The sequence below is a fragment of the Hakea prostrata genome, chromosome 1 (genome assembly GCF_041222555.1).
Source record: "Hakea prostrata isolate BN-2017 chromosome 1, UWA_Hpros_2, whole genome shotgun sequence".
Lineage (NCBI taxonomy): Eukaryota > Viridiplantae > Streptophyta > Magnoliopsida > Proteales > Proteaceae > Hakea > Hakea prostrata.
In genome coordinates, this window is record NC_142600.1 from 4766108 (window position 1) to 4780569 (window position 14462).

Genomic DNA, 14462 nt, shown 5'->3' on the forward strand with positions numbered 1-14462 from the left:
TATTAAGGAGGAGAAGCTTCTCTACGCACGCAGTAGAATAGAGGATTGCAACTAAAAATGTTTTCGTATATGAAATGGCAAATTTAAATCATTTGATCCAAGGGAGGGTGCTAGTGTTGATTTGATAGGTTGTCTTTTGAAAAAGAAGAAGAAAACGTTATGTCTTTTTTGATGGAATGATCGTTTATGCATCTAAAGTTATAGTCCTATCATTGCAGTCAAGTTTTCTAAATAATCTCCCACAAAAATTACTGGAATAAGATTGCTTAAGAAACGGATTTTCCTTCTTCTTGCACTTTCTATTATTGCCCTTCGGTGGGTCAATTTGAAAATGAAATCTTGTCAGTATATACTCTCTTTTTCACAAAATAATAAATAAAAAATGACAAATACGGATTTTTGGTACTGATTTCATTCTCTATTTCGCCTATTTAAAAGAATAAATAAATACATGAATTAATTTTTAAGTTTTTGTTCAACTGAATTCTGATTTTTAAGCACATTTTGGAATGTTAAGTTGGACACACCTTGAAAAATGGCAATAAAAGTGGTGGATTCGAATCTGGAACCTTGCTTAAGGTGAGTCTCCAAATTTTTGCATCCACAAGGATTCGATACTGAAACCTTGCTTAAGGTGACCAAATTGCTTACCACTTGGACCAACCCCGTTGGTTGTCTCCTCAGTCTTTCTACATTAAACTTTTGAATATTTTTTTAAAGAATTTGAAGCTAATAAGTAATTTTTTTTACAAAATTTCAAAGCATAAATATTAGGTTCAATGAAATGAGAAAATCAGCTAACAAACTTCCTTGATTAATTTAGTAAGACTTTTTAGGACCTATTTGATTATATGAGTCTGGTGATTTCAAATCTATGGAGTCATAATTTTTAAAATTAATTGTTTGGTTAACCGAATATGTGGAATAAAATCTGTAGATTTATCTGTGATTTTTGTGAATGCGCAAATATTTAGCGTTTTTATAGTAGGGATGAAATATCTGGATTTCACCCCATACCCATAAATTTAGAGATTCACGTTTTTAGTGTAAAAATATGAATATCTAGATTTCATGAATCTAGAGATTTTCACAACCAAACGAGAATAAATCTTGCATTCATGAATCTAGAGACTTCAAATAGCTGGATTCATATAACCAAACAGGCCCTAAGAAATGAGATATAAGATAATTGTGGGATTCAAATTTATAATTTTTTTTCAAAAAATCAATTTCTTTTATTTTTACTCATCAAAGACGATGCCTAGGAGGTTAAAATGGTAAAAGTATCTCCAACAGTTACCCAATAAATACCCAGTGGACTACGAAATCTTCTGAAATTTCCCGGTAAAATCCAGGCGGGTAGAGGCAGTTCTGAACCTATTGTACGCTGCCCCTGAAAATCCATCATTTTGTTTTCCTCCGTGGATCATCTTCATGTGATCGACAATTGGGACAACCACGTAACCCTAATATTTTCTCTTTCGAACTCCATCGATTTTGGGGAATTCAAAGGAAGGGACGTCATGAGCAATCTCAGAGCAATCTGTCGGCCTCATATGGTATTCTCTTCCTTCTTCTGTTGCAGACACCAAGTGCAACCGAGACTTTGTTTCCGAAGCAGAACTTACAGGTCTCGAGTGTCTTCTCCATCTTTGTCTTCTTCGTTCTTTGATTCCTCGAATATCCTTCGCAACGAATCAGCACACCGTCTCAGTTCCAAGAGAACTATCGTCAGGGCATCGAATTGGACCGATGAGAAATCTCCTTACGAAACTCTGGGTAATAGATTCTTCCACAAACAACTAACTTTTTTTGAGTTTCAGTTGAAAATGCAACTTTTTTGGCCCGTTCTGATTTTTGGGTAACCGGCGATTTTTATATGTGCTGTGAAATTCATGTTTAGATTTCTATTTCATAAGATGGAGTTTGTTAGAGGATGAGAATTTTTTTAGCTTGCATTCATTTAGAGACTTAACCTTCTAGAGCGACTTCTTTTAAAACTTTATCTTCTATCTAATTATTCATCCTTTATGGGTCTCACCTATCTTTTTAATGCCACTTCTCAGAGTTGGATAGAGATGCTGGTGAAGACAAAATAAAGGTTGCTTACAGACGGTTGGCAAAATTCTACCACCCAGATGGTTTGTATATTCATATTCTCTTCATTTCAGATTTGAATTTTTTAATATGTACTTAGTAGTTGATGGCCACTGTTGGTACAATACGGAACCTTTGGACTTCGACTGGAAGAGAAGTTACTGAAAGGGGATGCCTCTGGTCCTTGTCACAGTTAATTCTAGTCAAATATTTTTGTTAAGACTGCTTTATGTTTTACCATTTCGTGGGTTCGTTACAGTTGGATAAGGGCAATGTCAGAAGCTGGTGTTTTCTAATTAAATCCATGACAAAGCTCTATTTGGATTTTGGAAACAGCCTCTCTGTGAAAGCAGGAGTAAGGTGTTTACGTTCTGGCCCTCTCCAGACACCAGAGTGGCTGGAGCCTCGTTAACTAGGCACACCTTTTATTTTTAAGGACAGATTTGGGTCTTTTTTAGGTTTTATTCCAACACTTAGTATTTGGTTGGTTGAAAAAGATCATGCACTTGTTTACCACACAAGAAAAAGGTAGAAGTCATAGTAACCCTGTTAAGTGGTGTTCCAGGATATTATAATTTGGAATGAAGCAACTTTTTAATAGCTTTCTACTGGTAAAACCCACCAGCAAAAAGCACCAATGCTACAAAGGCCAAGGCAATAGTTGCTCTACTACAAATTTGTAAGTTGCTGGTTACTCCAAGTGCCAACCACTGGCCTCCTGCTGTGGTGTTTTTTTTTGGGGGGTGGGGTTTGATGGTGGTGGTTTGCAGAGAGAGGAGACTAAGTTAGGTTATTTGAAGAAGGGAAGGGGTTACACAATGCATGAGTCTCCCATATCTGCAAGTTCTAGTGTGGGTCATGTGTAAGCTTTGAGGAGAGGCTGTTTCCTAACTCGAAACCACGACAACTAGGTCCCAATGGATCTAACCTTACTGTTGCGCCTTTTGATGTTTCCTATTCTCATGAATCTCCATCTTGTAGACAATGAAAATTCCAAATTTGTGCCTTTTGATTTTTCTCATTCTCATGTTTTTGCAGAAATTTCCCCTGCTGCCTGGGTTGTATCTTGGCTTATATCTTTTGCTGATCAGGTTGATTCTTTCTTTTATAGTGTATGATGGTAGAGGAACTCTTGAGGAAGGGGAAACAGCAGAAGCTCGGTTCATTAAAATTCAAGCTGCTTATGAGTTGCTAATAGATGAGGAAAAGCGTAGGCAATATGACAGTGAGCACCGCATCAACCCCTTGAAGGTTAAAGTTCTTACTTTGTGTGTTGCTTTTAATGTATGATTAGATAGTGCAAGATAGCAAACTTAAAACTACTGGTTTGAATATTCTATGCTATTTTGCAGGTTACTCTTGAAGCTTGTTTAAATGTAGTTATATTGTTTTTTTTTGGTTGATATAAGTTTAACATTAGGATATTACAATTAGATGGGTTTGAGCAGTTTGAGCTTGAGTGCCTGGGGACATTGATTTAACTTTGATTCCTCCCAGTTTATAATACAGGTTGTGAATGGTCTACCTCCATCCAAACATTAATGGTTGGTGGTTTCTACTGGAAGTTTGTTTTAAATCTCCTTCAATTGGTTCAATCAAGCAGACTCAAGTAGATTTGAAGCTTATCCAAAGCTAATTAGAATCTTAATGGAAAAAGATTAGAACCTTATCAAGTGGTTATAAACAGTGGCTTGAGGCAGGTTGAACATGGGTACATTAGTCTAATGGATCTGAAGGCCACCTTGAGCTCCACCCATTTACTAACTGGGACGGTGAAGGGACTAAAACATAGTTGTTTAAGCGGGTTGGTTTTGGACCTTGCAGTGGTAGAAGCCTTGTGCACTAGGTATTGCTTTGGTTTTGGACCAATTAAGTGGACTGGGTTATATGCCATTATGCGGTTTGGTTTTCTAAAAACAGCCTCACCATTAGGTGTGAGTCAGGTATAGGGGACACACTAACAGCTAAATCGGTGGGTTTAGGTTTGTTTATTTATTTTTAGCTAGCCTATTAACTTTATTTTTATTTATTTATTTATTTTTTAAATAAAGTCTTATTTTAAGGTGTAATTACAATAGGAAAGTTGAAGGCACTGTTCATATGGACAGTCTCTGTGAATAGTAACTCTAGTCCTAATTGAGTCATAGTTTCTATTTTAGTCATAGTTTTAGTCTAAGTCTTTTGTCAGCCAATGTGGCTATGTATATTGCTGTAATTGCTCAGTTGAGCCATGGTTTGTTACTTTGTTTGATAAAAGTTCATTTTGAGGCATTGTCGATAAAAGTCATTTTGAGGCATTGTTGATAAAAGTCATTTTGAGGCATTGTTGATAAAAGTTGTACTTATTCCTTCTCTCCCTACTATTCCCCTAAGCTGTCTCATTCAATCTCCGTTGAAGAAGCTTCAAGATTTAGAAAGTTTAGAAAGTCCAAGGATTAATTCAAGCATCTTACTGTCTGTTCTCGATAAGAACGAGATTTGTTTCTTCTAGTCCTCTGGATTCCAATCCCTAGTTATCCTTTTTCATTCTATTTTCGTTTTTCTTAAGTACTAGCCTATATCTATCATCCCCTTCTTCCATTCAAGAGTATAAATCAAAATACCATCCAGAATCCAAGGTAATAAGACTGCTTTCTTGAATTTTCCTACTCCCCAAAAAACCCAAATTTCAAACTTGGCTACACTAATCTTACCATTAGAACAGTCCCAAACCTTAGGATCATTTTTATGTATCATTACATATGTTTTATACAAGTTTCAACCCATCCAACCAATATAACCTATATTTTATGTACCCCAATCAACTACCCAAAACCCTAAAACCCTGAAATCCTAACCTTTTGAATTGAGATCCTGGAAGACTAGCCCTTAGGTGATCCTACTGAATCTAATTCTGCATCACCACCTTTATTTTTGCCGAACTTTTTGTATAATTTGTCTGTAGTACAACCACCTTCAATATAATGTGGGATTGCATTCAGCTAATTCCTGGGATCCTTAGAACAAAGTGTTCCTTTTCTTGTCAAGGAGAGCAATCTGAAAGAAATTCACATGCTGAAACATAAAGAGTAACTACTATCATGTTAATGTGGTTTCTCACAAGCCATTTTTTAATACTGTTTCCATCTATTGACCCGTAAGAAAGGACCTTGGCTTGGATCAAAATTGAGATCTTGTCCAGAGTTGCTGATTAAATACCAGAACTTCGGGTAGATTAGAAATTTTCTGAGTTCCTTTGCTTTGATGTACTAAGCAGTTATCTTTTTTTAGCTCTGTCTAAAGTTTCTGTAATGTAAAATGGGTCTGCTTTTGTAACTTATTAATTACTATTAATCCACCCAAAGTTGATTATTATACGTAGGAAAGCTAGTTGTGAGAGTGCATTGATTGGATTGTTCTTGTTTAGTTATTGATAATGTTGTTTCACTGGATGTCTCTTTATGCAGGCTTCTCAAGCATGGATGGAGTGGCTATTGAAAAAAAGAAAAGCTTTTGATCAGCGAGGTGATATGGCAATTTCTGCTTGGGCAGAGCAGCAACAGCGTGAGATGAATCTCCGTGCACGTCGTTTGGCTCGTTCAAAGGTAATGAGTCATTTTTATTTTACATGCTTGACTTTTGCATGGAGTTCCTAGATAATATTCATGTTCTTGAGATCAGTTTTGTTGAATAATTGGCTCAATAGATCTTTCGAAAAATGAAAATACTATTATGTTATCAAGAAGAATATTCCACATTGTTTCCAGATTTCTTCCTTCCCCTTATATTAGTAAAGGATTATTATTCAAGAGGGAATAGGAACCAACTACAGGATTAGCAAATCCAAGAGCAGCCTTCTGACAGCACTTGGACTTGAGGCTATGTCCTGAAAATTGAGGCTTCCTATCTTGGAGAATTTTTTTAAACCCCCTCCCCCCCCCCAAAAAAAAAAAAAAAAAAAAAAAACAAGGAGAAGACATCACCTTGAAGGTATTTTTATTAGTAAACTAATTGGGCTGTATGGCTATCACCTTTTAAACCTGTAGACCTGTTTCTGCAGTAAATCCCCTCCCATAAGTGATCCATTTGAGTTAACAGTATTCATCTGATAGAATTGATTCCAAGCATGAAAATATCCAAGCAGTCTTCTTACACCACTGAATCTTGTTCTGCTGTCTACGTAGTAGGAAAAGAAATGGTCCAATGTAACAAAAAGAGAATTCTTCATCTGAAAACATTATACGTAAAGGAAGTAAATATTGTATCACCTTCTATACTGTATCCTCTACGACACATACGTTGCTGCTGCTGACCTGAACCGCTGGTGCATCTTACGGGTGACTTCATTAATAAATTGGTGGATCCAGAGGGCTACTATTGTTATTCCATAAAATATTCAAAAATTCCGTTTAATATGCATTTCTTCTCTTTCTTTTTGCCCCCGGGCTTCCACACAGAGATACACATACGTGCAAAAAAATGAAAAGAAAATAAAACCCACCCCTTTCTTTTTTGTCCAGACCTGTGGTTTTGGGGAGGCATAGGATGCTCCATCAAGAGAATGATACAACTCTGGTCCTGGTCCTGGGTTTTTATGTTGTTTATGTGTTCCCATTGTTTTATCTGTCCTTTTTTATGATTATGTACCTGTCTCAGATTGATCCAGAGGAAGAGAGGAGGATCCTGGCAAAAGAAAAGAAAGCATCCATGGAATATTTCTCTAATACCCTCAAGCGACATACGTTGGTCCTGAAGAAAAGGGATATAATGCGGAAGAAAGCAGAAGATGAGAAGAAAAAAAGGTCATTAGTCAACTTCTTGCAGCCGAAGGCCTTGAACTAGACAGCGATGATGATGAAGCAGCATAAGCATTTTTCTGGACTACAGGTTCCGCTGGTTGCTCTACTGACTATAACCAATTGGTTTCTTGAATCATAAGGGTTGGTAGGGATCCACATTCCTGTCGTTCAATTGTGTACATAATTGTAATAGGCTCAAGATATAGAAGGATATAAACTCAAGTCCATGATTTAGGTTTCTAACTAGCATATTAGCCATTCAATGATTTAGGCTTCTGATATGCCTGAGCATAGAACATTATTCCCTTATTGTTTTCTCTACTTATTCATTAATCAAAATGGAAAAATACCAAAGCGAATCTCAACAACTTGAACCATATAAATTACATGGAGAAAGAATTCCACCCAGTCTGTGTGCGGATAATTCCGTCAAAAGTTCCTTGTCCATGCATTCCGTTTCTATTAATTAAGAAAAGAAGCAGCAGCAATATGGAAAAGGAGGATATGCGGATGCACGAGTGGTGAAAACAGTGTATGTTTCCTACCCAAAAGGGAAAAACTAAAGAAACCATTTGTTCGGTGTAAATTATTCCTTTGGTCTCATTCACCATGGACGTTATTAGTAGTAGTCACAAAAATTCTGGTTGTGGTTATCTGAGAATCAGCTTTTCAAGCTCAATGGGACTTCATTATTGTGCATCGCACCTGGGCTTATGCCTTCACTGGGGACCATGAGCACATCATTATAGGAACTTTGGGAAAGTTGAGCGATGGTAATGCGGTAATGCCAAGATGGTATGGTTGTTAACACTTAAAACCTGCACGTATGTTTTTGCCTTTTAAATAAAGCGTATCATTATTTTGGTTTGCATCTTAATTTTTTTTTTCTTGGTAAACGTTTACATCTTAATGTTACCTATAAGGCTATAACTACTTAGGTTTCTTTTATCGAAACTACTTTGGTGAAGATCCATTTTTTTCCTATACTTCTTTCCATATAATTGAGCATGAAACCGGGTTTATTTGGCCGGATTGCCTTCCTTAGACATTGTTAAGAAGCTTTCCCTCGCTCAATCCCCCTGGAATCCCCCTGGAATCAAGATTCAGAGGCAACCGACCGGGCTGTGAGAGGGTTGCTCTAATTCCAGACAAGGTGACAAAAGGGCTGAGTGATGCATGAATCGAAAAATACAAGGCTTTTCTCCTTCCTTCCTATAGGAAAACATCAATATATTTAGCAATCTAGATGAAGCGAACTTGGTGCCGAAGGCTTTTGCACAAGCAAAGCCCAGGAGCAATTTTGCACGCGCAAACTAAAATATAGGTGAAACTCAGTACCAAAGGCTTTCGCACAAGCAAAGCCCGTGGGGGGTTGCAATACCGATATTCCTACTGCAATCTTAGCCCAGCAAATTTTGCTGAGTGGCTGTTTAAACATCTTGATTCTCAAGTTACAACTGTAAGACAAAACATGTTAGTCTTCACAAAAAAACATTAAGCAAAGACTAGGCCGAAAGTACAAATTCTGAGAACTGCAAAACAAATAATCAGGCAACCTCATAAGGTAAACAGTTGACCATTACATTGCTTGCATCAAGACAACATCATGTTGGCCTCTGTACTAAATAAAGGGAATCTTTTAACCAAAAAAGAAGAGGGGGGGGGGGTTGTGCAGAAACTGTCTCTTATTTTGCTTCTTGAATAAAGAGCGGATGTTCTAGTTTCACTCTTGATCATTTCTTTACCACTTCCATTAGAAAGGCTAATTGAGGTTAAAGATGACCTGCTACAAGTATCATTAGGGAAACAATGAGAGGATAGCTTGTCATCTGAATAGTCATCATCTAGGCCATTTCCCTTGGATTGGTTTGCTCAATATAAGCTGAATGTTTCTCTACCAAGAGTTTAATGAGAGGATTCTCCACATCATCGTCAACCTGACTCTTGTCTCTATGAACTGTAATTTTTTCACTTTCTGTGACGACTATGACTTCTTCTTTACGGGTTGAGAGCTCGTTGGCCACCACCACATGCACCTTGTACTTCCTTAGGGCCTTATCAGCCTTCTCCAATAAAATCTTGGGATCTGTTTCCAGCTGTTGGAAAGGAACTTGATATCAATTACTTATTACTCCGAATGCTTAGTTGGCTAAAAGATTTCTCCAGTAAATAAACCAGTGTTTGCATCATCAGATGCACAAGTAAACTATGAATAATAACATGTTTCACACTTTCACCAAATTGTTTTCTTAAGAGAGATGCGACGGCTAATCATGAAATAAAGACAAGATGGAAAAATTTAAATAGAAAAGGTCACAATTCAATTTGTTTTACAAGGCATGAAACAAAATGGAAATAGCAAGAGGCGGTGAGGCACATAAAAAGCTGACTGTGAAAGCATGGGAAGATAAAATATCTAATACATCATCTGAGTCCCCCCAAACTAAGTTTTCCTTTGGGAACTAATGTATTTTTATAACACATTAAAGCATTTTTCCTAACAGTTCCTAAAAACTGAAAAACCATGGCAGATTTTAAGAACAAATTCAAGAATAAACAAATGAAATATTTGAACATTTGGTTGCTTCATTTAGTACTTCATTTTCTTGCATATTTATTTCTACTGTGTTCAAAAACTCCAAACACAGACCTCCCAACCCTATAATAACACAATCCCAACACCCCCCCCCCCCCAAACCCACCATCAAAGAATATAAATAAATAAACAAATAAAAAGCTGCAAAATCTTTAGTAGTAGGTGTTGAAATATTAGATTAAACCTTGAAAGAAATGCAGAAGGCCACGGGAGACCATTCTTTCCTCAGCAGTGAGAGCATCTTTGGCACTTGAGCTAGTTGCATATCTAAAGGACCAGAGGCTGATTGAATCTTGTGCTCTACCTGAACAAAAATGATACTTTGAGAAACATTAGGCAACCACCTGGAGGTGTACTATGAAACTGATTGAATCTTGTCTTTTCAACAATGGTTGGCAAATTATCATGGTCCCATGAACAATAATAATATTGAAGTATGATCAACTATGTATGTCTCATCAGTCAATCTTAGTTTGTTCAAATTACAGGGATCACTTCCAGCAATGGAAGTGGCCCAGCTAAACTGTGTACATGCATGAACATGAGGTAAAGTAAAACAAACTCATGCAAATAATCCTACACAACCTTACCATCGACTCCCAAGGAACGTAGAAGTCAGACACTGCAGCAGCAAGATAAAACATGCAATGTGACCCAAGATGCCTCATTGACAAGGCAATCATCCTTAACATCTGTTCACAAATACCAAAAAGTTTACTCAGCTCGAGTGTTGGAATATGTTATCAAAGGACAACCATGCTGATATTCTCTTCTTCATGCAATGATTATAGAATGAGGCCCAGAAAAAAGTTTGATAATATGAAGGTTAGGGAAAACAAAGGATACATCACAGTGAAGTACGTGGAAGATTAGCTCAGGTCAAGTGTTGGAATATGTTACCACAAGACAACCATGCATTCTCTTTTAATGCAATGACAACAAAATAAGGCTCAGAAAATAATTTGATAAGACGAAGGTAAGGGGAAACATAAGATCCTAAAGTATATGGAGAACCCTCAGCTAGACTGATGCATTAAGTTGTTAAAAAAAAATCCTAGTATGCAAGCATCACCAGGAACATACTGATACATTTGGCTTGCGAAAAAACAAGCTAACCTGAAGATATTCAAAGATTGAAGCATAAGGAAATTTCAGTAAAACCCGTTTCTTTACTGCCTGCAATTAGGAGACAGTGGGTTGTTATCAGTGTTGTGCAGTAATTTTCTCCAGCAGAGTAGGAACGGCAACGCCAAATAATTCATAGAGGTCAAGATAGAAAACCAAAGCAATAAAAATGGTACATACAGCATGATGATCCCTGAGTGCCCTTTTTGCTACTGCAGAATGCGACTGAGACACTGAAAAAGCACAAGTCTAGTGAGATTAGTGCCAAAAAAATTGATTCCTCCCACTAGCCCTCCCCCTCCTCAAAAAAAGAGAAACAACCATTACTTATGGGGAAAAAAGAAAGAGCAATAAGATGAAAGCAGTCACTGTGATTCTCCATCTATATGGTAAAATTCCTAACAATAATCAGAGAAGAGACAAGAGATCCATGGCCAGCTTACCATTGAGCACAACAACAGATGCAAAGAAATTAGCCAAATGCAATTATAGGAATATGTCAATAAGTTTCCATGCACATACTTCCAGGCTATTCATATTTTTAAGAAGAGAAGAAGGTGCATTATGGTCCAATGTTCATGGTATAGCATGAAGCATTTAATTTCTGATTCCTTCAAGGATCCAAGTCTGCAGCATTAAGAATATTTATGAGTTTAAATCAAATGAACAGACCTTGAACAGAAGAGTCCTCTGTAACCTCAAAACATTCCAGGAAAGGATCCTCAGGTAGAGATCTACAATATGGCTGGCAGGTTCCCCTATATTAAGAGATTATGTATTTTAAGAAAAACATGTTAAAAAAGAGAAAGAAGCACTAGTTATTCTCTTGCACGGGAAAACTCAGTATCAGCATAATACTCACCGTCGATGAAGAAAGATTACCGCGTATCCAGCATTTAGAAAATACCTGCAGCATTACCCACAGGTCCATCTTTGTCAACATCAGGTTCAATGCTTAAGAAAATTTCACTAGGAACACTAAATGGTAATCTGAACATACTCTGTGGATGCTGCTCCTCGATGACCTGAGCTGAAGTTGTCAATAAATCTAACACATCGCCGTTCCAGAGGGACTGTAGTACCACCGGATGTTACGCATACAATTCTTCTATTTTCTGAAATTACGTGCAAACAAAGACAACAGACCCACCCAAATCAAGTCAGAGTTCATGCTAACAGAAACAATGAAAATCTTTTTTGATTTCTGTCGTAAAATACATCTTTCTTAGTAAAAACTTCACCTGGTGGTGATGCGTTTCTTTCAATGAATTCCTCCAATATCTTGCTAAAGCTGAGACATTCCCTAAGAGGTGGAGCTGATTCAAAAAATACATCTGTATCCAGTGTCTCTTTCCGAACTTCTAACCCATTTCTTGAATCCATTGGGAGATCTGGAAAGAAATCACAGGAAAAGTCGATTACTTTGGCCAGCATCCTACTCAATTGTTGGTAATAAGAACAAGAATAGGAGCGAGGTACTAAAGCATTCAAAGAATCCTTTGAAAACATATCAGCAATAAGTGACAATTTTGTAAAGTTCATCAATTATCTCCTCCTCCTAGGTGAATTCTTTGAATCATATATTATAAACTCTCCAAAATCACATGCACAAATGTTTATTCCAAAATCTTTACATGCAATACTTGGAACTTCTTCTCTACTTTTCTTGTTTTGATGATATCATCAGCTATAGGGCTGCAAATTCTTGAGATCCACTAAAAAACATCTATCAATAACAGAAAAATGTTACTTTTCATTGCCAATTAGTGTCAATTTTGGGTTGTGTGGAGAAATTCAAGACTAGGGACTTTATCTAGGCCAAGTTCATATTTCTGCAGTATGAAATGAAATGAAGGACCAGTAGAGGGTGTGATAAGGACATCATAGTCATCTGAGTGAAGGTTCCATGTAAACCAGAGGAGGCGTAGCAGATGTAACTTGTCCACTGCTTCCCTGTGAATGTATAACACGTTCTGCGGCTACAGTATTTGCTAGAAAGCAGCCTTTGAACCCTTCTTGAGGTAGTTTTGATCATCAGCCAGTGTGTGGAACTCCCTCTAGCCCAAGCGGTTAAAACCAGCCAAAACTGACCAAGATAACAGGTACCAGAAGTGCTTCTGAATTTGGAAAAAGATAAAGATGTGTTCAGAAGGTACTTTTACAGAAGCACTTCAATAACAGCCAATTTCAAAGACTGTATGTATGGTACATGGGGATTTAAGTAGGACTTTTGGATATCATTACGAAAACATTATTACCTCAGTTACAATCTAATTCTAATTACTCCACGAATTCTATCTAAATTTTAGAAAAATAATGCATAAATCTACAGTGTTTGATAGCATGTCCTTCCAATAAATTATAGGATAGACCAACAAAATGCAAATTTGTTTGGTGATACCAGAAAGTCTGATGGGATCAAACAACCTAAATTGTTGCCCAGGTCCCGATTCCCCAGATATCTGGAAATGCCAAGAATAATTTTGTCAGAACAGTAAATAAGATAAGCAGCAGACTGAGAAACTAGCTCAATCCTAGAACGAGTCAGGTAGAACTAAAGCCAATGAACAACATGTTGAAGCTAAGATTCAAACTTTTGACTCTAATCAACCCATTTGACTGAATTTCCAGTTAACGAATTAAAAGAAAAAGTCCAAGCTCCATAACCTACCAAAACCAGCAAAACTAAGCAAGAACTAAGCAAGAACTAAGCAGAGTCTTTAATGAAAGGAATGATTTTCAGAGAATTTTTGAAAAAACCACTACTCTAAAGAAAAAATTTCTTACAAATCATGTATAGAACCAGAGTTAGAGAATTGAGATAGAGAAAGTACAGATGGGCGACGGATGGGCTGTTGTTCAGTGAGCGAGAGACAAGGGTACCTCTATCTAGATGACGAAATGGCTCACCGCTCGAGTGGGTAAGGCGATTTTCGTGGTCGATCCTAGTTCGCGTTAGGTGTTCAAATGGGTATTCGAAATAAAGAAAAAGAAAAAAACGAAATGTACGATGCCAGATGAGGGCGATAAGTTCTATGTGTCTATATATCTTTTCCGCCTAAAGTTCATAATTTGACCGTTGAAACGAATAACAGCGCCGAATTTTCTTGTAGCGGTCGTTTTCCGCAAGCTCTCTTCTCCTCCATTAATCACCTCCCCATCCTTTTTGCTTCCTAGGTCGTGGGTTATCAATATTGAAGAAGAAAGAAAAGGCTATATGCTAATATGTACTAGGGTTTCAGCTCGAATTAAAGAACCAGTTGGGTTGGAGTTTTTACCGATATCCTTTGTCTAATTCCCGACTGAATTGCAGAAAGTAGCTAGAAGCGAAAATTTTCGTAAGCTGTAGAAGCCAATCAAATCCACTCGTCTCCTTCTTGTCGTCTGCGCATCTCCTACAATGCAAATTCCAAATCAACAGGGATTACGGGGCAAAGGGCTGCGGGCTGCGGGCTGCGATGAATAAGAATGCAGGAAGAAAAAAAAAGCGCCTCGTAGTCGTGGTGCGCGCAAGCTGGCCGGAAAAAAAAAGAAAGCAAGAACAAGATGATGATCGGCTCGTGAGACCCACAACTTAAAGAAAAAAATAACACGTGGATTTTTCTTGACAAGGAAACTGAGAAGATTTGCCAGTGGTTGCCAACTAAGTTTGAAATCTCGCCAGTACAAATACAGTAAATCTAGAGAAATTGCAGGTTGGTTACATGAATTCAGAGAATTCAAATCTCTGGATTCATGAATCTGAGAAGTATACCCATTTGGTTGCCAACTAAGTTTGAAATCTTGCTAGTACAAATACAGTAAATCTAGAGATATTGCCTGTTTGGTTACATGAATCCAGAAATTTCAAATCTGATTCATGAATT

The 14462-nt window shown here is 37.3% G+C and overlaps 1 protein-coding gene and 1 pseudogene across 13 annotated transcripts; one reads left to right on the plus strand and one right to left on the minus strand.

Annotated features, from left to right (window-relative positions):
• The first annotated feature begins 1350 nt into the window (after nucleotides 1-1350).
• On the plus strand, nucleotides 1351-7356 carry LOC149026853 (uncharacterized; annotated as a pseudogene). Its single transcript, XR_016173581.1, has 5 exons — nucleotides 1351-1779; nucleotides 2067-2141; nucleotides 3209-3348; nucleotides 5544-5681; nucleotides 6733-7356. The product of XR_016173581.1 is annotated as an uncharacterized LOC149026853 (transcript).
• Nucleotides 7357-8195: 839 nt separating this feature from the next.
• Nucleotides 8196-14337, minus strand: LOC149026854 (phosphopantothenate--cysteine ligase 2-like). 12 transcript variants are annotated; one of them, XM_089156736.1, is made up of 11 exons: nucleotides 13875-14337; nucleotides 13024-13058; nucleotides 11838-11987; nucleotides 11597-11711; nucleotides 11459-11503; nucleotides 11269-11354; nucleotides 10777-10829; nucleotides 10588-10647; nucleotides 10062-10163; nucleotides 9656-9775; nucleotides 8196-8971 (listed from the first exon to the last, which is right to left on the minus strand). In XM_089156736.1, exons 3-11 carry the CDS (start codon nucleotides 11977-11979, stop codon nucleotides 8720-8722), a joined length of 975 nt encoding a protein of 324 aa, XP_089012862.1. In that variant the 5' UTR covers nucleotides 11980-11987; nucleotides 13024-13058; nucleotides 13875-14337; the 3' UTR covers nucleotides 8196-8719. The 12 variants fall into 12 exon arrangements, with proteins under 12 accessions (XP_089012862.1, XP_089012871.1, XP_089012867.1 ...); XM_089156745.1 differs by lacking the exon at nucleotides 13875-14337 and adding an exon at nucleotides 13480-13858; XM_089156741.1 differs by lacking the exon at nucleotides 13875-14337 and adding an exon at nucleotides 13431-13858.
• Nucleotides 14338-14462: the final 125 nt, after the last annotated feature.

Excerpts from the sequence above, each read along its gene's own strand:
- LOC149026854 (XM_089156736.1), bottom strand. The coding sequence starts at position 11,979 with ATGGATTCAAGAAATGGGTTAGAAGTTCGGAAAGAGACACTGGATACA. Across the intron at positions 10,164-10,587 it reads CAATCTTTGAATATCTTCAG|ATGTTAAGGATGATTGCCTT; the intron begins GTTAGCTTGTTT and ends ATTTGTGAACAG. Across the intron at positions 9,776-10,061 it reads ACGTTCCTTGGGAGTCGATG|GTAGAGCACAAGATTCAATC; the intron begins GTAAGGTTGTGT and ends ATTTTTGTTCAG.